This window comes from Notamacropus eugenii, chromosome 2 (assembly GCF_028372415.1).
Source record: "Notamacropus eugenii isolate mMacEug1 chromosome 2, mMacEug1.pri_v2, whole genome shotgun sequence".
NCBI lineage: Eukaryota > Metazoa > Chordata > Mammalia > Diprotodontia > Macropodidae > Notamacropus > Notamacropus eugenii.
In genome coordinates, this window is record NC_092873.1 from 87,978,435 (window position 1) to 87,999,891 (window position 21,457).

The window sequence follows — 21,457 nt, forward strand, 5'->3', positions numbered from 1 at the left end:
TTACTATAATAAGTCACTTAAACCATATGTGCAAACCAGCAGACTGTATGGGGAGACAGGTCCAAATCAAAAATAAATATTTGAGGACTTCCTATGCACAAGGCATCATCATTTTCATTCTCTTATCTCTTCCTTAAGCCAGTCTCTACATATCTATAACCATAGGCTAAGTATAGAAAATGATAATTCTTAAAAATTTTCAAAAGTTTTTTTTTATTTTACAACACATGAATTATACACATGAAGCCTTGCAAAACATATTTGCATATTTTCTGTGTTGTTAAAAAAAGACAAAAAAGCAAGAAACATCAAGAAAAAAACATTCTTCAATGATTACTCAGACTTTATCAGTTCTCTGTAGGTGGATAACATTTTTCAACATGGGTCCATTGGAATTGTCTTGGATGATTGTCTTGTTCAGAGTAGTTGAATCTTTTACATTTGATCATCGTTCAATATTCCTGTTACTGTGTACAATGTTTCTCCTGGATGTTCTCACTTCACTTTGCATCAGTTCATATGCATTTTCTAAGGTTTTTCTGAAACCACCAATATTATTTCTTTTGGCACAATAGTATTCCATCATGATCATATACCATATTCCAGGGTGGCGCAACATATGGCCATTTTTGGCACACGGGCCACTTGTGCCTGTCAAAGGATTTCGAGTGACCCATGAAAAATGCAGGAATACAAAACAGGCATACACAGCATATGGCCTGTGGGCTGCAAGTAGTCTACAGGCCATATGTTGTGCAGGCCTGCTAAAACTTGCTCAGCCATTCTCCATTTGATGGATATACCCTCAGTTTCCAATTCTTTGTCTCCACAAAAAGAGATACTATGATTTTTTTTGTACAAATAGGTCCTTTTCCCTTTTCTTTGATATCTTTTGGGATACAGACCTAGTAGTGGTATACAATTTCACCTTACCTTTGCACAAGTAGTGGTATTACTAGGGCAAAGAGTATCCACAGTTCTATACCCCTTTAGCCATTTCTCCAAAATGCTTTCTAGGATGGTTGGACCAGTTCACAACTCTACCAGCAGTACATTAGTGTCCCTATTTTTCTACATGCCCTCTAGAATTTATCATTTTCCTTTTCTATCATGTTAGCCAATTTGATAGGTATGAGGAGGTAGTTTAAAGTTATTTTAATTTGCCCTTCTCTAACCAATAGTGATTTAGCACATTTTTTTCAAATGACCAGAGGTAGTTTTTATTTCTTTATTTGAAAACTTCCTATTCATATCCTTTGAACATTTGTCAATTGAGGAATGGCCCTTATTCTTATCAACTTGTCTGGGTATTATACATATATGTATATACACACACATATGTGTATATACACATGTATATGAGGCCTTTATTAGATAAACTTGCTGTAATATTTTTCCAAGTTTCCTACTTTCCTTTTAATTTTGGCTGCATTCATTTTGTTTGTGCAAAACCCTTTTAATTGCATGTAAACTAAAATATCCATTTCACTTCCTAAGATCCTCCCTATTAATTTTTATCCACAAATCTGAAAAATAATTTTTTCTATGTGCTCTCAATTTACTTGTGATATAACCCTTTATATGTAAATCCTTTATCCATTTTGACCATATTTTGGTGTACCATATGAGATATTAATCTATGCCTAGTTCCTATCCAACTGCTTTCCAGTTTTCCTAGTACTTTTTCTCAAATAGTGAATTGTTGTCCCCAAAGCTTGGATTTGGGGGTCTATCAAACACTAGATTATGATGGTCATTTACCACTGTGTATTGTGAACCTAATATATTTCATTGTTCCATCTATTTCTTAGTCATACTTGATTGTTTTGATCATTACCACTTTGTAATAATGTTTGAAATCTGGTACTGAAGAAAAACAATTCCATAGACGTATTTTCCCAGTTAAAAAAAAAAAAACAAGCAAAAGATCAGAGTTCAGTGTAACATGAAATGGAGAGAAGGAGGGAATTCTGAAACTTTTCTATCACCACTCTAGTTTCTGACAGGAATAAGGTTAGAGAAGGAGGAAGACAGCAGATAATAGGATGAAAACACTGATGCTCTCAATGAGATTTGGTTAGTAAATTTACTGCCATGATGACAGGGTGAGAATTTGGAGAAAGCAGGAGATCAAGAGAAATGGTTCAGGAAAAGGAGAAGTATTTTGATTTCTTTCTCCATTCCACACAGGGAAGGTCCTCAGGCTGAAGAAGGGAAACAAAAAATTAACATATAGGATCTGGAAAGCCACCTCTAGTCTCAATCCCTTCATTATCCCAGACAGTGTGCTTTATCTTCACTCTGAGAATCAACCCCTCCCCTGAACCCAATCACCCTCATGCTCATTTTCACTGCGTTTGCAACGATACCAAAATTCACCACTAAGTCTCACCTGTTGCTGTAAGAGAGACATCTGATCCCTGAGCACTGTCCTTTTCTAGAGAGACAACATGAAGAGAATCCATTCAGACACCTCTTAGTTATAAGAGAATTTTGGTAATGGATGAGGCCAAATAGAGATAGCCTCTCTGCTCAGTTCTCATTTTTCATGTTCCAAGGGTCATTTTTGACCAGCTCTTCCCTTATCCCTCTATGACAACTCTTCACTTACCTCGAGTCAAAGCACAATTCCCCCCTTTTCCACCTGAAATGCAAAACATACGTAAAATGTGTATGTACATATGTATGTATGTGTTTAGGTTTCAAAGGTTCATTTATCTGTCTTTGTAGTCATAGACAAATTTCTTGAATTGCGATCTACCCCACCCCAACCCCCAACACCCCCGACTTCTGCATTATCAGGATCCAGCAAAAATCAATAAACAATATTTATTTAATACTTATTATTTTAGAAGAAAGGTTAAAAATGGTCCCTGCCTCCAAGGAATGGCTGGAGACAACATGCAAATAAATAGGTACATACAAGATGCATAGAGAGGACTGAAAGAGGTCTCCTGCATAAAGTGTCACTTTTACTGAGTCTTGAAGGAAACCAGAAATGTTAGGAGGGTAGGGAGAGGATGGATAACATTCCAGGAATGAAATGTGTGTGTTCGTCCTTCATTGCTGAAGAATACCATGCCATCAGAGAAATAACGACATAACTTGCACTTGACTTTGCTTTGAGTGAGGGAGGGCTGTGCAGGTCACCAGCCTCACTTGTCCTACAGAGCCATCTGAATCCAGTGACCAGATATTCATCAGGATGACTGGAGATGATTCAAGATGAGGCAATTGTTGTTAAATGGCTTGCCTAAAGTCACACAGCTTGTGAGTGTCAAGTGTCTGAAGTAAGATTTGAACTCAGGTCCTTCTGACTCCTGCACTGGTGCTCTATTCACTACACCACCCAGCTGCCCCTCCAGGAATGAAAGACAGCCAGTGAAAAGATATAGGAACAGGAGATGTGGCATAATGCATTAAGAACAGAAAGTAGAACTTGCTGGATCCCAGAGTGCTTGGAGGGGAGGAAAATGTAAGAAGATTAGAATGGCAGTAAAGTGCCATGTTCTAAAGAGCTTTCAGTGCTGAGAAGATGACTTTATATTGTATCCTGAAGGTAAAAGGGGGACCCTGGAGTTTATCAAGAAAGGAGTTGATATGGTCACATCTGTTCTTTGGAAAAAATCACTGGCAATTATGTAGAAGATGGATTCAAGTGAGATGAGATTTGAAACAAGACCAACTAAAAAGGCTATTGCATTGTCTAGGCAAGAGATTTTAAGGGCCCAAATTAGAACGGTGGACATTGAATGAAGAGGAGATATTAGAGAGAAATGTGAAGGTAGAAATGATAAGATTTTTCTAAACACATGATTGGATATGTAGTTTGAGAGTGAAAATTCATAAAAGAAATTGATGTTGAGAACCTGAGTGACAGGGAGGGTGGTGGTGCTCTCAGCAGTAATAGGGAGATTAGACAGTGTGGTTTTGAGAGAAACATAAAGAGTTCTGGTCTGGAAATATTGAGTTTGAAATGCCTATCGGACATCAGAGGTATTGGGGTTAGGACCCTCTCTGTGTGAAGACTGATAACAGTGAGTTTCCAAATCTACTAAATAAACTCCTAGTTGATGAATAAACTCTATTTCCTTTGATATAAATTGCTACAAATATTTCTGGTTTGAGCTGAAGCAGTTACTCCTCTCATCCAGTCTATGGTACACTAAAGGACATGATCCATTTAAAAAAAAAATGTTCATTTTCTGGTTTGTTCATCTACAGTCCCAGAGTCTGTATTATTCTCAATGCCTTATATGTACCCTAGAAGACTTGATGGAGAAGGACAGAGTAAGCCGAAGGATGTAAGAATTCCTGTCCTGCCTCTTCCTCATTATGCCCCTTTCAGTCTTCCCTACCTGAAGTGTATTTCTTCCACATCACAGCTCCGACAACAACTGCAATGAGGACAACAGCGAAGATTATAACAATAAGCCCAATGGATGCTGACTGTGGCTCTAAAATGAAAAAGAGAAGGGAAGACTGACTCCTCTCTGACTTGGAGCCTGGCTTCACTAACTCCCTTCTACTTCCCCCAAATAGCTCCAGTTCTATTTGTTGGGGTGGGGAGAGCTTCCCTCAGCCACACCTCACTACTCACCCCATTTCAAGGAGAGCGGCTCAGGCAGTCCCTCGTGTTGCACTTGACAGGTGTATTGCTCTTCATTTCCAAAGGGCATCCCAACAGCTATCCATTTCTGAAAGGTCCCATCTCCACCAGGTCTGGTTTCAATGTATTCTGTGTCCTGAATTTGTTCTTCTCCATCCCTCAGCCAAATTAATGAGATTTTTGCAGGATAAAAGCCCCATGCTCGGCACTTTAGGGTCACTTCCCAATCAGAACTGATGTGACGGGTTACTTTTACAGAAGGAGGATCTATGAAGCAAGGATAAGCAAAATGTACAGATTCACTCTTTGTGGAAGGCCTAGGCAGTGGAACCCCTTCCAGTATCACATAGGAAGACAGAGCACTGTGGAATGTCATACAACCTTGGCCTGGGCAGACACTGCACTGGTCCTGATATCCAGGGGAGTCAAGAGCCAGAGGCTGCCCCACCTGTAGGTGAGGCTGAGAAAGCCTGAGACCCCATCTCAAGAAGAACTAAACTGAGACCTGGCCTTGGCTTCTGTACACATGGACTAGGGTTGCAAGCTCTGAAAGAGGGAGCAGGTCAAGCCCATTAGAGAGGCGAGGGAGGTCTGGGCGGTACCTGTCCTCAGCAGCGTCTTCTTCCCTTTCTCCAGATGTCTCAGCAGAGCCTGTATGCACGTCGTCTCCTTCAGATGGAACTGCCACATCTTCAGGAGACTCGGATCAGCGTCCAGTTTGAACTTGACGTTTAGGGCCACGTTGTCCAATGCTATCCAACTGAGCGTCTCTGGGTCCAGAGAGAGTTTGTCTTGTCCGTCGTAGCCGTAACGTAGGTAAAAAGTACTGAAGCTCCCGTTGGAGAAAACCTCACAGCCGTATATGCGCTGTAATATGTGAACCCCTAACCCATGCCCAGCATTACAATCAACCCGGTCACTGGGAGAGGGCCACTTGTCAAGACAAAGAGAGCCATCTCCGCTTTAGACCTTACGGGGTTTGCTGGAATTCAGGGTTCTGCTGGGGCGCTACTTCCTTCTCTCTGTCGGGAAAAGTTTTAGGGCAGTCCCCGCCGTTCCCTCCCCCTAATCTCTTTGAATTGTGGACCAGGCCACATCAGACTGGAAGGATGATGCATGGTCCCCAGGTCACTCACCGCTGTCATCGCTCTGATTGTAATTGAAGTGCAGGTTTTGCAGGCTCATTCTGCAGTTCTGTGCGTCCTTTAGGTGCCGCGTCATCAGCTCCCAGTCCGGCATTTCCAGCTCTATCCACGGCGCCCGGGGCTCGGTGGTCTGACTCCTATAGTCGCTGTGGAAGCGCAGTAACTGCTGATCGTCCACGTAACCTACGGTCATGAACCACCGCTCCTCTAACCCCAGTCTGGGCCCGCTCACCATTGTGTCGAAATACTTCATAGAATGGCAACCTGAAATAATTGGGGATATTGGAGGAATCTTCTCAGGCTCAGAATGGGACTCTGACCCAGCAGTGATTGTGCACCCCCAAATCCGGCCCCACATGGTTTTAGCGGCTTCTCCTACGAAGACCGAGGTGTCCCGCAGCAAACCCGTATAAGCTGGGAACTACCCTTCCTTCACTCCTTTGCCAGGGGATCCCCTGTTCCAATCCAGATGCCCAGTCACTCCCTGCAGTTTCCAAGATCGTCTTCCCCCAGCATCACTTTTTAACCTCGGTTCGGTCCAATGATAATAATAACAACAACAAAAATCACGTTTGTGAAAAAGCTTCAAGATTTATAAAGAACTCTCTTCAAAATCACCTTGTGGGATTCCCAACTCTCTGCTTTTCTGTGTGTATGTGTGCGTGTGTGTGTGACCACTACTTCCTTTCTTTTTCCCTCCCTTATTGGAAAAGGTCTACTTTTTCAATGATTCACGTCTTAGAACACCCAAACTTCCTTGTCCTCTGTGTCCACCAGTACTCATCAACACACACACACACACACACACACACACACACACACACACACACACACACACACCCCTCCCTTTACCCTCCTTCCTAACAAGACTGCATTCCTCTGCTTCCCTCCCTTTTAAACACTGTTGTCTCCCCCTCTGTCTACCCCTCACCTTCCCAGGAAAGTTATTCCCTTTCTCGCTTCTAGCACCCCTTAGTTCCCTGTCTCTTCTCACCCTTTCCTTCAAACTTAGCAAAACCACATCAGAGCTCCCTACAATCATTCCCAGCACAGCAGGAAGATTCAAGGCACAGACGTTTGTTTACTCATCCCCACCTTCGGTCACCACTACCTCTCCCAGCACCTTTCCCCAGTCAAATTCCCTTTGAGGATAACGACTCTTTTCCCTAGAGCTTCTTTTTTTGAGATGGGGGATAACGAATTCCTGGCATCAGGGACTCTTTCCACCCAATAATCTGCTCCTGATAATTGTACAATCCATTCTCTAGACAGTTGATTAACGTTCTTCTCCACTCACCTGCCCAAGTCACAGTCAGGGTCAGGGCCAGAACCACCAAGAAAAAGAGAACGAGCACATAATGCTCCATGGCAGACATTCACAAAGTGCTGAAACCAATTTACACTGGCTGGCCTTATATAGAGAGATTCTTAGCTTTCTGACTGGCTATGGAGAAACTCTGCAATCCAGTGGCAACTGAGAATACAAAAATGTCATCAGTAGGTGGGCAGAATAAAAAGAGAATCTCAGAATTTGAGAGCTGGAAGAAATCTCAGCAGCCATCTAGTCTAATTCATACCCCAGAAAAATTTACACTGCAGCATACTTGATAGATATTCATGCAGTCTTTGCTCCAGTTAAGGAGAACCCATCAAGTCTATTGTGCTAGTGGACACCTCTAAACATTGGAAAGTTTTTACTGACATCAAGCTTAAATTGGTCCCTTTACAACTTCCACTTATTATCTTCTGCAGGCTAAAAGTCTAGAGTTCTTTCCATTAATCTTCACCTGACCTGGACTCAATGCCTTTCGCTTATTGAATTGTCATTCAGAAAGTCTTCGATGTTCTTCAACTGTGATGTAGTGAATGCATTGCTCCCCTTGGTCTGAATTAGGCACTACACAAAGAGACTGCTGTCCCCTTATTGTGTCTTTCTTAATGTAGCCCAATATTCCATTAGCTCTTTGGTTGCTAAAATACTCTACTTTGAGAATGAAGGATAAATAGCAAGTCTACTGTCACATATTGAGTTTGCAAAACCCTGATCCTTTTTATACAAACTGCTTTCTAATAATGTATACAGATCCTGTACTTAGAAAGTTGATTTTTGTGAACTCAAGTGTAACCCTTTGAGTTTATCCTTATTGCCTTTCTCCTTATTAGATTCAACCTAAATACTCCAGCCTAAGAGTTCTTAACATTTTTGTGTGGTATATCCCTGACAGTCCAAATAATACATGAATTTCATCTCAAAATAATATTCTGAAACAAGCAAAAAATAGAACTTTTGCTTTAGCATGTCACAAAGCTCTTGGATCCTGACTCTTCCATCAAATGCATTGGCTATTCTCCTCTATTTTTATATCGTCTGCAATTTTGATGAGCATGTCTCCTGTCACTTTAACGGAGGTATCCAAATGAACTTGTAAATCAGTAAGAAAATAGCCTAAGACTAACAGTCTCAGTTTATATCTATCCTATACCTTTCATATCCAAGTCATAGACATGCATAGAAAATGTTAAACAGCATAGACACCCAAGACACTACACTGACTCTCTCCTGACATTGAATTTTTTAGCACTGTTCTTTGTGTCCATTTGACAAGTCTGGATTCATCAAGTGTATTATTGTTTATTCCATATCCCTCTTCTCCACAAGTATAACAATTAGAACTGCTTCTGTATCCAGGAGGTTAGGCCTGTGTCCTTTTCCTCTCCAATAAGGAAATCTTCTACTCTGGACCAATGCACAGAATGACTGGGTTCAGTCCTGGGGAAATGTTAGAATCTTCTACATTATTTAGCTCATTAATTAGATATTTGGTTTTTTTTTGTTTTTTTTAAGTGCTTAGCACAGTGCTTGGCACAGAGTAGATTCTATATAAATACTTATTTCCTCTCTCATTATGTTATCACCCCCTATGGGTGTAGGGTATGTTCAGGGAGGATCAATACCTTTGGTATGATGGCTGCTGAGTTTTGTTCAGGGCTACTTTCCACCTTTGGTGTCCACCTGTTCCACCTAACTCTTACCTGTGACTCCAAAAAGCTGCAGCATGAGCAGCAGCGACACCCTGGTAAACCATTTGGGCAGACAGGCCAAACCAGGTTGAGGGCAACAAAGGGGTCTCAAATCCATTGGTGAATTAGGGAGGTGTCTACCCCAAGCAAATGAAGACTTTCCCTGGTGGAATGGATGGATGAGAATCATTTGTTCCAATGGCCATGAAGGCAGCTGAAGCAGGCCATGTGAAGGGATTAGAGCTTGGTTAGATGTCAAAGATGCCAAGGTCATCCACTGCATCCTGAGCCACCATGAGTCGTCTTGATTCTGTCCTGACACTGGACTATGATGACTATGGAAGAGAGAGTGAGGCTGATGACTTCTTGCAACTCTGCCACACAAATCCAATTTACGCATGAATCAAGACATCACCCATACCATTTTACTATTATACCTCAAAGTCCTATGGCGACAGGCAAATGATGAAGCATACACTGGGAGCTGTAGTCACAACCCTGCATACAGGTGCCCCGGGCCATAGGGTCATTTCTCACTGGAAGCAGCAGTTGGATTCAGCAGTCCCCTGTATGTCTGATCAGCATTTTAAGACTGAGCTTGTATTGGTATGATCAGCTACAGGCGGACACACTGAAACTTGACTTTATCTTGATGATGTCATTTTGGTCCTCTCTGAGAACAAAGGACAACAACCAACCAACATTTTCACCCTGGAAAAACTGCTAGAAGTTTAGGTTTGGGTTTTTCATTAGGGTTTCCTCAAAAGGCAGAGAAGAAATGAATTCTATTTTCAGTGTAAAGCATTTATGAAACAGGTAATAAAAGAAATGCCTAACATTAAATGCGCACAAAAATGCACATAAAAGAAGACAGTGACTTCTAATTATTGCTATATTCTACAAGGAGGCTGAGAAACATCAGAATATAAAGTAGTTTTCAGAAGAGTTGAATAAACATTTTGCATTTCACCTTGGCTCTTCACTGTCCTCCTCATGGCACATGTCTTTTGGGAAATTCTACCAGAGTTGCAATGCCTCTCTTGTCAGCACTATCCTTTCCATGAAAAAACAATCTCTCACTGATATCACTCAGCTCTGACCAAAGGACCTAGAATCTCCATCTTCTCCTACCATTAAGGTTGCCTGCAAGACTAGGTGAGTTCATCTCAGCACCTCTGAATTTACCCAGAAAAGGAAAACTAAATGGAAAACAAAATAATCAGTAGCTACAAAGCCAGACTCAGACAACCCAACTGAACACTTGTTCTAGGGGTAATTTGGGAGAAGCTACCCTTCCTGCCATGTTGGAGGGAAGAGAAGTCAATTTCTCTTTAACCCCTCCATAGATAGATTCACTGAATCTATGAGATTGAGAGTTCAAAGGAACCTCAATAATTATCTAATCCAGTCTATATGAAAAATGAATTCCTACTATAAAACTATACTATACATCCTAACTACATTTGACAAGATCTACAGCTGGGAAGAAAAGACACTAACAAGGGTGGGGCATTCCCTTCTACCATACAGTCAACATCTCTTCCTGTTCAGTGGCCAACAAGGGGATTGCTTCATCACGCTTAGAGTCTGAGTCCTTCAGTGTGGTGTTACATGTGGCAGACAGAAATTTCATCATTCCCAAAGTGTCCAAGCACTGATCCATCATATTTGGTCATCCAAAAGTAGGTAGGGGAACTCCATTCATGCCGTTACAATAACATGAGATGTTAGGTAATTTACTTTTACTTCACTCCCCTCATCTATCAGTTGAGCAATCGTGTCAGAAAAAAAGGAAGTGCAGTTAGACTGGTGTGACCAGTTTGTAATGATGCCAGGCTGGTTTTTTTGGAATGACCACTTCCCTTTCTGTATATCCATTATTTTTTTGGTGATTTATGCAGAGGGCCTATCTTTTTTTGAATACTTTTTCTACCAATTTGGAAAAAAAACAACTTTCTTTTCCTAAAGTTCCCCTAAGCAGATTCCATTCATTCTGAAGTTTCGCACTCATACCATTTTAATTGAACTCTGCTTTCTTCTTCTTTTCATACTTTGCTACCTGTCCTGGCTTCCATATGTACATTTATTTTGTAAAATCTAAGTTGGTTGGTTGATAGAAGTTATGGATGCTCAGAGAACTTGCAAACCAATTTAGATTTTTTAAAAGAAGTGGACAAAACATGACAAGTAAGAGAGGGTAAACATAAGATCATCCTCTATGAGAATGAATGCAGATTTCTGAATATAAGTTTCTGAAATGCTAAAGCTAATGTGTGAAGAAAGTTGAGATTAATTAGGACTTTAAGAGTTCAAGGAATCCACAAAATTGCAGACCCATCACCTTTCTTTTATCTAATAACCACATCAAATCTTCCGCACCATCTCCCCTGACTTCTCTCCACTATTGACCTTTCTAACTCTAGCCCTCTGCTTGGCCAGCTGCCCCTCCTAGAACTATCCAAAGGCTCAGTTCTTCAGACTTTTTCAGTTCCTATGACCCACTCCACTCCAGCTATGCCCTTGATCTTGCCATCACTGACAAATATTCTACTTCCATATTTATGAACTACAAAATTTCTTGATTTAATTATTGCCCCTGAATGTGGCATGTCCCTGACTCTTGCTCTCTGGACTGGCTGTCTCACTCCAACTTGACTTCAGACTATCAGGTCTAAGGTTCTACAGATTAATGTGTCCCTTTTCCATGAGTTATCTTACGGGCAGAAGTCCTAGACACAGAATAAGCCTGTTTACTGAAAGAAGCCAATCAGGAGCCTGCAGTGAGTCAAAGTCTTGCTCACTCCTAGATGTCTTTGTTAGTGTGGGCTGACATTGCTAAACTGTGACCTCCACCCTCTAAACTGGCCCAAACCAACTGTTCCTGCAAAACATCCTGCTTCCATATTCACCTATTCCTGGGAAAGATTATCCATTCTTTTTTCCAACTACTCCTTGAACCTCCCTTTGTGGATTTCAAGCATAAATCTCTGCCTCTCCTGGGCTATTAACTCTTTTGTCCCTTGTATGGAGGGGCCTCAGCACAAGTGTGTGATTTTCTTCTGAATAAAACTTTTATTGCTTTAAACCCAGATTGGAGTTCTCTGAATTTTGCAGGATGGGCTTCACCTGGTTGACAGTTTTGACAGGGGATCACACCAAATGACAGTAACTAAAACTCTCTCAAGGGTCCTAGAGTAATTCTGTTTTGAGAGAATATTGCTGCTGTTGAGTTGCTTCAGCCATGTTTAACTCTGAGATAACATTTGGGATTTTTGGGGGGCAAAGATAATGGAGTAGTTTGTCATTTCCTTTTCCAGCTCATTTTATAGAATAGAAAACTCAGGCAAACAGGGCTAAATGATTTGCCCAGGGGTACACAACTAGGAAGTGTCTGAGGTCATATTTGAACTCAAGAAAATGAGTCTTCCTTACTCTAGGTCTGTATCTGCTATACTCCCTAGTTGCCCTCAGGCATGTGTAGCCAACAAGGATCTATGTCCAGAGGAAGCAAGACCAGAGAGTTTCTCTGAGGTGAGTAACTTGGAAACCTTTGGGAGTGACAAGCGCAGTGCTTCAGAGGTCACACTGGAAATGCCAAGGCTCAGGGACTCTGAGGTCTTAACACTCTGTTCTGAGATGCCAGAGAAAGCCTTAAACATACAGTGTTTCAAACCTCAAAGATCTGGGAGGAGATCAACCCTGGGATATGGAGATAGGCACAAAACCTTGTGTACCCAGGACAAGATCAAACAAAGCTGATCACCCCACTCAAAACACAGCAAGGGTTGGAGCCACACCTGAGCACTGAGACCCAATTCAGGAACTTAAACTAAAAAGATTAGTTCACAAATGAAATATTAACTTCATAAAAAATCATTGTGAATCTGACTCTGTAACAACAATAAGTACACACACAGAGAGAATTTTCTGCAAATGTAAAATAGAAGTCCCCAGAAAAAATGAAGCAAGAAATAAAACATGAAAACATAAAACATGAAATAAAGTTCTAGAGAGAAAAAATGGAATTAGAATAAGTAATTTAAGAGTTAATGTGGTTAAACTTAGTACCCAAGAAATGGAATCCCTGAAAACTAGAATAAACCAAAGAGAAAACTATATCTCCATGAGAGAGCAAGAAATATTAGAACAAAATCAAAAGGATAACTAATAGAAGAAAATGAAAGATGTCTGACACAAAAAACAATTGGCTTGGAAAATAGATTAAATAGAAATAATTTTGAAATCTTTGAACTCCTTGAAAAGCATGATTAAAAATAAAAAAGACCTGTACGATACCTTTCAAGGTATTGCTATGGGAATTTTTTATCTCCCTTTATTCCACTTACATCTATATTAACACATTAATCTCACCTGATCAAAATCTTTCTTACAGAATGTAAAGTTTTACTTAAGGCCCTTAAGTACTGTTTAGATAAGAAGTGAGAGGAAGAATGTCAACAGTTTCAGACTCTTGGGTGTCGTCTAAATCTTCCTGCTCAATCAGTCTAACTGTGAATTCTTTAAAAGTAATTTTAATTTGTAACATGATTTAAATTACCTATCCTTTGACAAGTTTGTTTCCTCAGGGTATAAATAAGATTATGGCTATTTAAGCTTGTCCAATCTTTGTGACATTGAAAAAAGAATGAAATTATGGACCCATCTCAATTTTAACTTTTATGGTCTAATGGGAATGTACTAGATTGCAATATATGAAAGAATTATTTTTCTGTCATTGTGATATAATCTTTCCTTTTACAAGTCTTATCAGAATGGTCTTGATCAGGTTTATCTCTGAGGCTTGAAGATGTGCTTGAGCAAAATAATAACAAAAAATAAAAATAACAAAACAACCCTAAGTTTTTATAGTCATAATTTCTGGGTTGTAATAGATATATATTTGGCAGCAGTTACCCACCACATGAACACAGACAGAAACATTTTTCCCATAACAATATTATAAGTAAAAACTAGCTAGGGGACAATGTAAAGAAAAAGAGTCCACTCTTGAAAGAAACACAAAAGGGAGATCCTTTGGGATATCAAAACCAAAATTCCAAGCTTCTGAGTCAAAGAAAAAAATACTTCAAGCATCCAGAAAGAAACAGTCCAAGTATCAAAGGTCCAAGTGCCAAAAAATTACAGTCAGTAGACAGAGAGAGATAGAGAGGCAGAGAGAGAGAGAGAGAGAGAGAGAGAGAGAGAGAGAGAGAGAGAGAGAGAGAGAGAGAGAGAGAGAATCTTAGAATATGATAGTCCAAAAAGCAAAGTAGATAAGCAACCAAGAATATCTTACCCTACAAATCTAAGTATAATATTATGAAGAGGAAGAGGAGGAATGGAGCTTTAATGAAACAGAGGACTTTAAAAGTGGAGAAAAGACTATAGTAGCATACAAAAAATGAAATCCAAGCATAAGTCAGAGAAATCTGAAAAGGCAACATTTTTCTTTTTTAAAAAATGTACTTCCTCCTCCCTCCATTACATGTAAAAACAATTTTTAAAAGAAAAATTTTGAGTTCTACATTTTCTCTTTTCCTCTCTCCTTCCCCTCCCTTTCGTTGAGAAGGCAAGCAATTTGATACAGGTTATACATGTGGAGTCGTGCAAAACATTTTCTTGTTAGTCATGTTGTAGAAAGAAAACAATGATCTTTTTCCCCCAAAAAAACAAGAAAAATAAAGTTCTTTTTTTTTTTTTTTAAGTTTGCTTCAGTCTTCATTCAGACTCCATCAATTCTTTCTCTGGAGGTAGATAGAATTTTTCATCATAGGTCCTTTAGAATTTTCTTATTATATCTAAGAAAAAGCTAGGTGGTGCAGTGAATAGAGCACAAGTGCAGGAGTCAGGAGGACCTGAGTTCAAATCTCACCTCAGATACTTGATTGACACTCACTAGCTGTGTGACCTTGGGCAAGTCACTTAACCCCAACTGCCTCATTCTGGGCCATCTCCAGTCATCCTGAGGAATATCTGGTCACTGGATTCAGATGGCTCTGGAGTCTGGTGACCTGCACGGTTCTCCTTCACTCAAAACGAAGTCAAGGGCAAGTCATGTCATTATTTCTCTGATGGCATGGTCTTCTTCGGTAATGAAGGATGAACACACACAGATTGTTATATACCTGAGAATACCTAAGTCATTCACAGTTGATCATTTAATATTGTTATTGTTTGCACTCTTCTCCCCCTTCTGCTCACTTGAGTATGCGTCAATTCATGTAAGTCTTTCCAGGTTACTCTGGAAATTCCTCTCCCCCTTGATATTTCTTGTAGCACAATAGTATTCCGTTACAACTTTTTCAGCCATATCCCAATTGATGGACATCCTCTCAATTTCTAATTTTTCATTACTACAAAAAGCAGCTATAAATATTTTTGTACACGAAGGTATTTTTTCCTTTTTTTCTAAATCTTTTTGGGATACAGACTTAGGTCTGTATAGTGTTGTTGCTGGGTCAAAGAGTATACATGGTCTTATGACCCTTTGGTACAGTTCCAAATTTTTCTCCAGGATGGTTGAATCAGTTTATAAGCCCACCAGCCATACTGTAATGTTCCAATTTTTCTACATCTTCTCCAACACATGTCATTTTCGTCTTCTGTCACATTAGCCAACATGATAAGTCTAAGGTGGTACCTCAAAATTGTCTCAATTTGCATTTCTTTAATCTATAATGACTTACCACATCTTTTCATATGACTAGAGACTACTTTGATTTCTTTGCCTGAAAATTAGGGCAATTAAAAAAACTGCAAAATGTACCCAAGATACTTGCTAACTCTGTGACCCTGAGCAAGTCACTTAACTACTACACTTTAATTTCTTCATCTGTATAATGGGAATAATAGTGACACCTACCTCCCACAGTCATTGTGAGGATAAAATGAGACCTTATTTATAAAGCACTATGCAAATCATAAGGTGCTGTGTAAATGCTAATTAGTGTTATTCTTAAACTGGGGGGGCAGGGGCAGGAGTATCCTTTCAGAACCTTAATGTCTTCAAAGTAAGAAAAAGAGAAGTCCTAGGAGTGGATTTGTTTCTTATCTGTAACAAAGGACAGTTCAAAATACATATATACAAACACATGAACACAAACACACATACACACAAATACATACACAACTGCCATTTGGCATAGATAGACTTCAGACTTAAGAGGCAAAATGAGTGGGGATTGGTGTGGAGTGGTCAAGAGAGAATCATGAAGAAAGAGCAGAGAAAAACTTCCTGATACTGAAAGGAGTGTTTAAAAGGGCGGGGAGGGGAGGGCTAAGAAAATAAAAAATAATTAGAATTTAAGAAAGCACATTAAATTGACTTATAGAATTTGGAAATGTCTGAACAAATTGGGATACACAAATATAAGGAAATATATCAGTGTATGAAATTATATAAGTGATGATATTAAATAAAGCTGGGTAGTGAGTTGATGTAGAGTGAAGTGAGCAAAAATAAGAAAAGAATTTATATAAAGACAAAATTTTAAAAAAAACAATTATCAAAGCCATGATCAATTAAGTTTGCAGAGTACCTCTGTGAGGAAGCATTGTACTTGAAAGGGAAGTTAGGGATCTGACATGCAACATACACACACATACACACACACACACACACACACACACACACACACACACACAGGTCATGGGCATTATGTGGAGGTTTCTGCTCTTCCTCCTGTCTCTCAGTTACTTGGAGCAGACAGGGGAGTAGGGGTTATCACTAGTGAAACCAAAATAAAGAAGACCACTCTAACATTTTTTTAAATGCGCAGAAGAGAAAAAAGGGGAAATCAGAAAGAAACAGTAGTAGTCATAGTAGTAGTTATAGTAGTAGTGGTGCTGGTAGTGGTGATGATGGTGGCAGTAGTAGTAATGGTATCAGTGGTTGTGGTTGCAGTAGTAGTAGTAGTGGTAGTGGTAGTGGTGGTAGTAGTAGTAATAGTGGTAGTGCAGTTAATTAATAACTGAGAAAATAATCTGAGCAAAAGTAATTTATTAGCTGGAAGTCAGATTAAATGGGTGAAAGGACTCACCAGTCAGTCCAAAGATCCTGAACATATAGTGAAATACCAAGTTTACTTCTGAACACCCCCAGTTTTGAGAAATTTAATCAAAGAATTTATCTCCACCCCAAATGGAGTAGAACCCAAAGGGCTTCCTAGCCTGATTGGGGTGTGAGCAAGATTGATTAGAAAGTTAATGCAACCTCATTATCAGCAATGTCTTTCACATGTTGGTTTGGCCTAATATTCGAGAATAAGGTTTCAGAGAGGGATAAATCCTGAGTCTCCCTAGTATTGACAACTAGATAGTTAATAATCATTTCTCTCAACATAAAAAAACAACTAATCAAATAGAACAAATTAGTTATTAGAAAAAACATCCAGGATGTAAAATTAGGTAGTCTAATTTCTAATTGAAAGAAAGATTAGGGAATTTCCAAGTTGGGAGGGTGAAAGAGTGAGTTTGGGTCAGTGGAGCTGGAAGAGACAGGAATGGTTTTGGGTCTTCTATTCATGAAATGGAAAGATGTTGATTAAGCGCATCCACTTGCATTTGTAAAACAATAGATGGCTTATAACAGAAAAATAGCAAAATGAAGAATACATGTGACAGCACAAGATGGAATTGGTGTTCATGAGATAGAATCAGATTGTGTCTCTAGATTCCCAAACCAAATGAACTCCATTTTATAACTGATCTTCATTTTTTCTCATCAATAGTAAAAGTCATCATAATAGCAAGTAGAATTCATATAATAGTTCCTATGTGACAGGCACAATGCTAAGTACTGTTACAACTATTATCTAATTTGATCCTCACAACAACACTGGGAGCTACACCTATGCTTATCCCCATTTTACATATAAGGAAACTGAGGCAAACAGAAATTAAGTGAGTTGCCCAGGGTCACACGGTGTCTGAGATTACACTTAAATTTGGTTCTGTCTGACTCATCAGGCCGCCTGGCTGCTTCTGAAGCACAAACAATTATGACAATTTTAAAAGTAGCATGTAGAATAGAATGGGAAAGACAAGAAATGTCTTCAAGAATATTAGAGATGTCAAGGGAACATTTCATGCAAAAATGGGCATGATAAAATACAAAAAATGGTAGGAAGTTAACAGAAGTAGAAGATATTAGAAGCGGTGGCAAAGATAGATAGAAGAACTATACAAGAAAGGTCTTAACATTACTGCTAACCACAGTGGTATGTGGCTAGTGATCTAAAATGACATATCTTGGAGAATGAAGTCAAGGGAAGCTTAGGATGAATTGCTAACAACAAAGCTAGTGAAGGTGATGGAATTCCAGCCAATCTATCTACAATCCTCAAAGATGATTCTGTTAAAGTGCTGCACTCAATATGCCAGATCAGGGCCGCTAGATGGTGCAGTGGATAGAGTGCTGGACCCGGAGTGTGGAAGACTCATTTTCCTGAGTTCAAATTTAATCTAAAACACTTACTAGTTGTGTGACCCTGGGCAAGTTATTTACCCTGTTGCTTCAGTTTACTCATCTGTAAAATGAACTGAAGAAGGAAGTGGCAAATCACTCCAGTGTCTTTGTAAAGAAAACCCCAAATGGGGTCATGGAGAGCTGGACATGACTGAAATGACTCAACAACAGCAACAACAATAAGCCAGCAAATTTGGAAAAGTCAACAGTCATTGCATTGGAAAAGATAGGTTTACATTCCAATCCCAAAGAAGGGCAATGCCAAATAGTGCTCAAATTACCGAACAATTGTGCTCATTTCACACCCCAACAAGGTTTTGAATGCTTGAGATTCTGCAAGGTAGACTTTAGCAATATGGGAAGCAACAATTATCTAAAGCACAGGCTGGTCTTCAAAGAGGCAGAGAAACTTAGAGACCAAATTGCTAATATTTACTGGATTATGGAGAAAGCAAGAGAGTTACAGAAAGAAAAAAAAATACACGTCTACTTCCACTTCACTGACTATCCTAAAACCTTTTACTATGCGGATCATAACAAAATATGACAAGTCCTCAAAGAGATAAAAGTACCAAATCATCGTCCTTATGCCCTGAGATACCTATCTTCAGGTCAAAAAGCAACAATTGGAACCAAACATAGAACAACTGATTGGTTTGAAATTGGGAAAAGAGTACAATCAAGACTGTATATTGTCACCTTGCTTATTTAACTTAAATTCAGAGAACATGATACAAAATAGCAAGCAGAATGACTCAAAAGTCAAAATTAAGCTTCCTGGGAGAAATATTAACAGTGTGGAACATGCTGATGATATCACTCATTTGAAAGACATTGAAGACATTAGAAATCCTCTTGATAGGCTGAAAGAGGAAAATGCAAAAACTGACTTGAAGTTTAACATTTAAAAAATAAGATCATGGTAACTTCCTGACAAATGGGGGAGAAAAAAATGGAAAGAGTGTCAGATTTTATATTCTCATACTCAAAGATCACAGAAGATGGTGACTGCAACTATGAAATTAAAAGATGCACACTTGCTTCTTGGGAGGAAAGCTATAACAAATCTGGACAGCATACTAAAAAGCAGAGAAATAACTTTGCTGATAAAGGTCTGTATAGTCAAAGCTATGGTTATATTCCAGTAACAAGGTACGACTATGAAAATTGGACTATGAGGAAAGTTGAGTGCTACAGAATTGACACAAATTGTGACATTGGAGAAGACTTTTGAAAGGCCCTTGGACAGCAAGGAGATCAAATCAGTAAATACTTAAATAAATTAATTCAGATTGTTTATTGGAAGGACAAATGCTAAAGCTGAAGGTCAAATACCTCAGACTATAGGTCATATTACCAAGGAGAGATTCAACCCATGAGAATTCACATTAAGGTCAAGTTCTATTGAGATGAGAGTCAGGGTCCTTCCAGATAGCTCATAGTCATTAAGGTATACACTGGCAGGAGGTAAGGGAGAGACAGATGCTAACAGTTACTCTCATCTATGACACCCATACCACCCAAGTCCTTATCTAATGTGTGTGGTTGTTTATATCGAAAGTAATTTTATTAACCTTTGATCTGGTATCAGGAAGCAGTTTCTCGTCACAGAGTCCATGTGTTATATTTCTATGAAATGCATCAAATCAATTTAAAAAATCCAAAACAAATGAATAGCTAACAATTTAGGTTGTAAGACAGAAGATATTTTAATCAGGAACATGCAGTTAAAGGACAATTCAAAAAGGAAGCTTTTTTTTTTTCTTATAACTTGAGAAAAACAACTTATCTTTGAAGCTTTGTGCACCTGACCTTAAAATCACAGCAGGAAAAGTTACTTCTCATGGAAAGAGGAGTAGAACAATTTCTTTCTCTCTGTGATTAGTTTTGCAAATAGGCTAAAATGAAGATAGGTCTGATATGGGAAGATGAATGAGATTTGCTCCTTTTACACAGAAATGGAGGCTAGTTCTAAGATGGAGTAATTCAAGTCAATTTAGGCTCTCCCGTTTTGAGCCTCCACAAAAGGAATATTGGTTAGTAGGGATTGATATTCTCTTGCTCCAACTTCTCCTTCTCTCAGAATTGGCTAGGAACAAATAGATAGGTGATTGTATCCATGACTTTTTGCCTTTTGTCTCTAACCTCTGGGAATTCTGAAGAGGCAAAGAAAAACAATTGTGATGAGGAGGGGAAAAGGGAAATTTCCTAAAGAGACCAATATGGATTAGTTTTTTTTCTTAAAGTGAAAAGAATAGGTATTATTGCACTTAGCAGCTGCTTAGGTGTTGCCCCTTGCCAACAGACTTATTTGTCCAACTAGAAAAGGAGAAGTGACAGAATCCCCTCAAACCATACCTTTCTCTTTCACTTGGGCAAGTACAGGGAGGGGACTTCTCTCCTAGCTGCATCGTTTCCGTTCTCCAGGGTCAGTGTGGAAGAGGACTTAGCCTCAGGGGGCTCATATCATTCTCTCCTAGTCAGCCATGCACAGGATTGCAACATGTATAACAAAGGTGTGTGTGTCTGTGTGTGTGTCTGTGTACACACATGCAAGTATATAGATATAGATATAGATATAATATGGTTGTATGTATTTATATATATATATATGTATATATATACACATATTAAGAGAGAGAGGTACATGGGTGTATGTGTGTGTATATATGTGTGTGTATACATACACATATATAAATACATGCATACATACACACATACATATGTATCTATATATGTATGTATATAGCAAAGGAAGACAGTCTCATTTAATAGCAGATGGGGTAGAATAGAAAGAAAGTTTTCAATACTGGCTTCATTTCCTCCAGTGGCCTTTAGCCATCAAGCTGAGAGAAGACAACTGTCTATGAACTGCACATAGCTGCTGCAAACCCTATCTCCACTTCATGTCAGTAATGTACCCATGAGATAATAGTGAACAATCTCAACTAAGAGATCTGGCTTAACAAAATAAAATATCATTACATCAGTAACATATCAACATTAAGGGAACAGGAAACTGAGTTTAAGTTTCCAACTGAAAGAAAAGAGAGTGGAAGGGGAAGTGAAAGTAAAACAGGAAAAGACCCAACCACTCCCTAGATTGTTTGGTTAGCAATTCCTTAATGATGTCTTGCCTTCCAGTCTAATCCCTGCTACCTGATTTACCACCAATGGATGAAGACAAATAAGGCTAGGATACACATGATATCATCA

At 39.2% G+C, this 21,457-nt stretch overlaps 1 protein-coding gene across 2 annotated transcripts; it reads right to left on the reverse strand.

The window, feature by feature from the left end:
* Window positions 1-233: 233 nt before the first annotated feature.
* LOC140525905 (class I histocompatibility antigen, Gogo-OKO alpha chain-like) lies at window positions 234-7,127 on the reverse strand. Of its 2 annotated transcripts, XM_072641677.1 has the most exons (8): window positions 7,052-7,127; window positions 5,746-6,018; window positions 5,212-5,493; window positions 4,601-4,876; window positions 4,359-4,457; window positions 2,612-2,644; window positions 2,393-2,437; window positions 234-2,204 (listed from the first exon to the last, which is right to left on the reverse strand). In XM_072641677.1, the coding sequence occupies exons 1-8, from the start codon at window positions 7,119-7,121 to the stop codon at window positions 2,200-2,202; spliced, it is 1,083 nt and encodes a 360-aa protein (XP_072497778.1). In that variant the 5' UTR covers window positions 7,122-7,127; the 3' UTR covers window positions 234-2,199. The 2 variants fall into 2 exon arrangements, with proteins under 2 accessions (XP_072497778.1, XP_072497777.1); XM_072641676.1 differs by lacking the exon at window positions 234-2,204 and having other exon boundaries at window positions 2,272-2,437.
* Window positions 7,128-21,457: the final 14,330 nt, after the last annotated feature.

Coding starts and splice junctions, on each gene's coding strand:
- LOC140525905 (XM_072641676.1), bottom strand. CDS start 7,121: ATGGAGCATTATGTGCTCGTTCTCTTTTTCTTGGTGGTTCTGGCCCTG. Junction 6,019..7,051: donor CCTGACTGTGACTTGGGCAG/GTGAGTGGAGAA, acceptor CAATTATTTCAG/GTTGCCATTCTATGAAGTAT. Junction 4,877..5,211: donor GAAGACGCTGCTGAGGACAG/GTACCGCCCAGA, acceptor CTTGCTTCATAG/ATCCTCCTTCTGTAAAAGTA.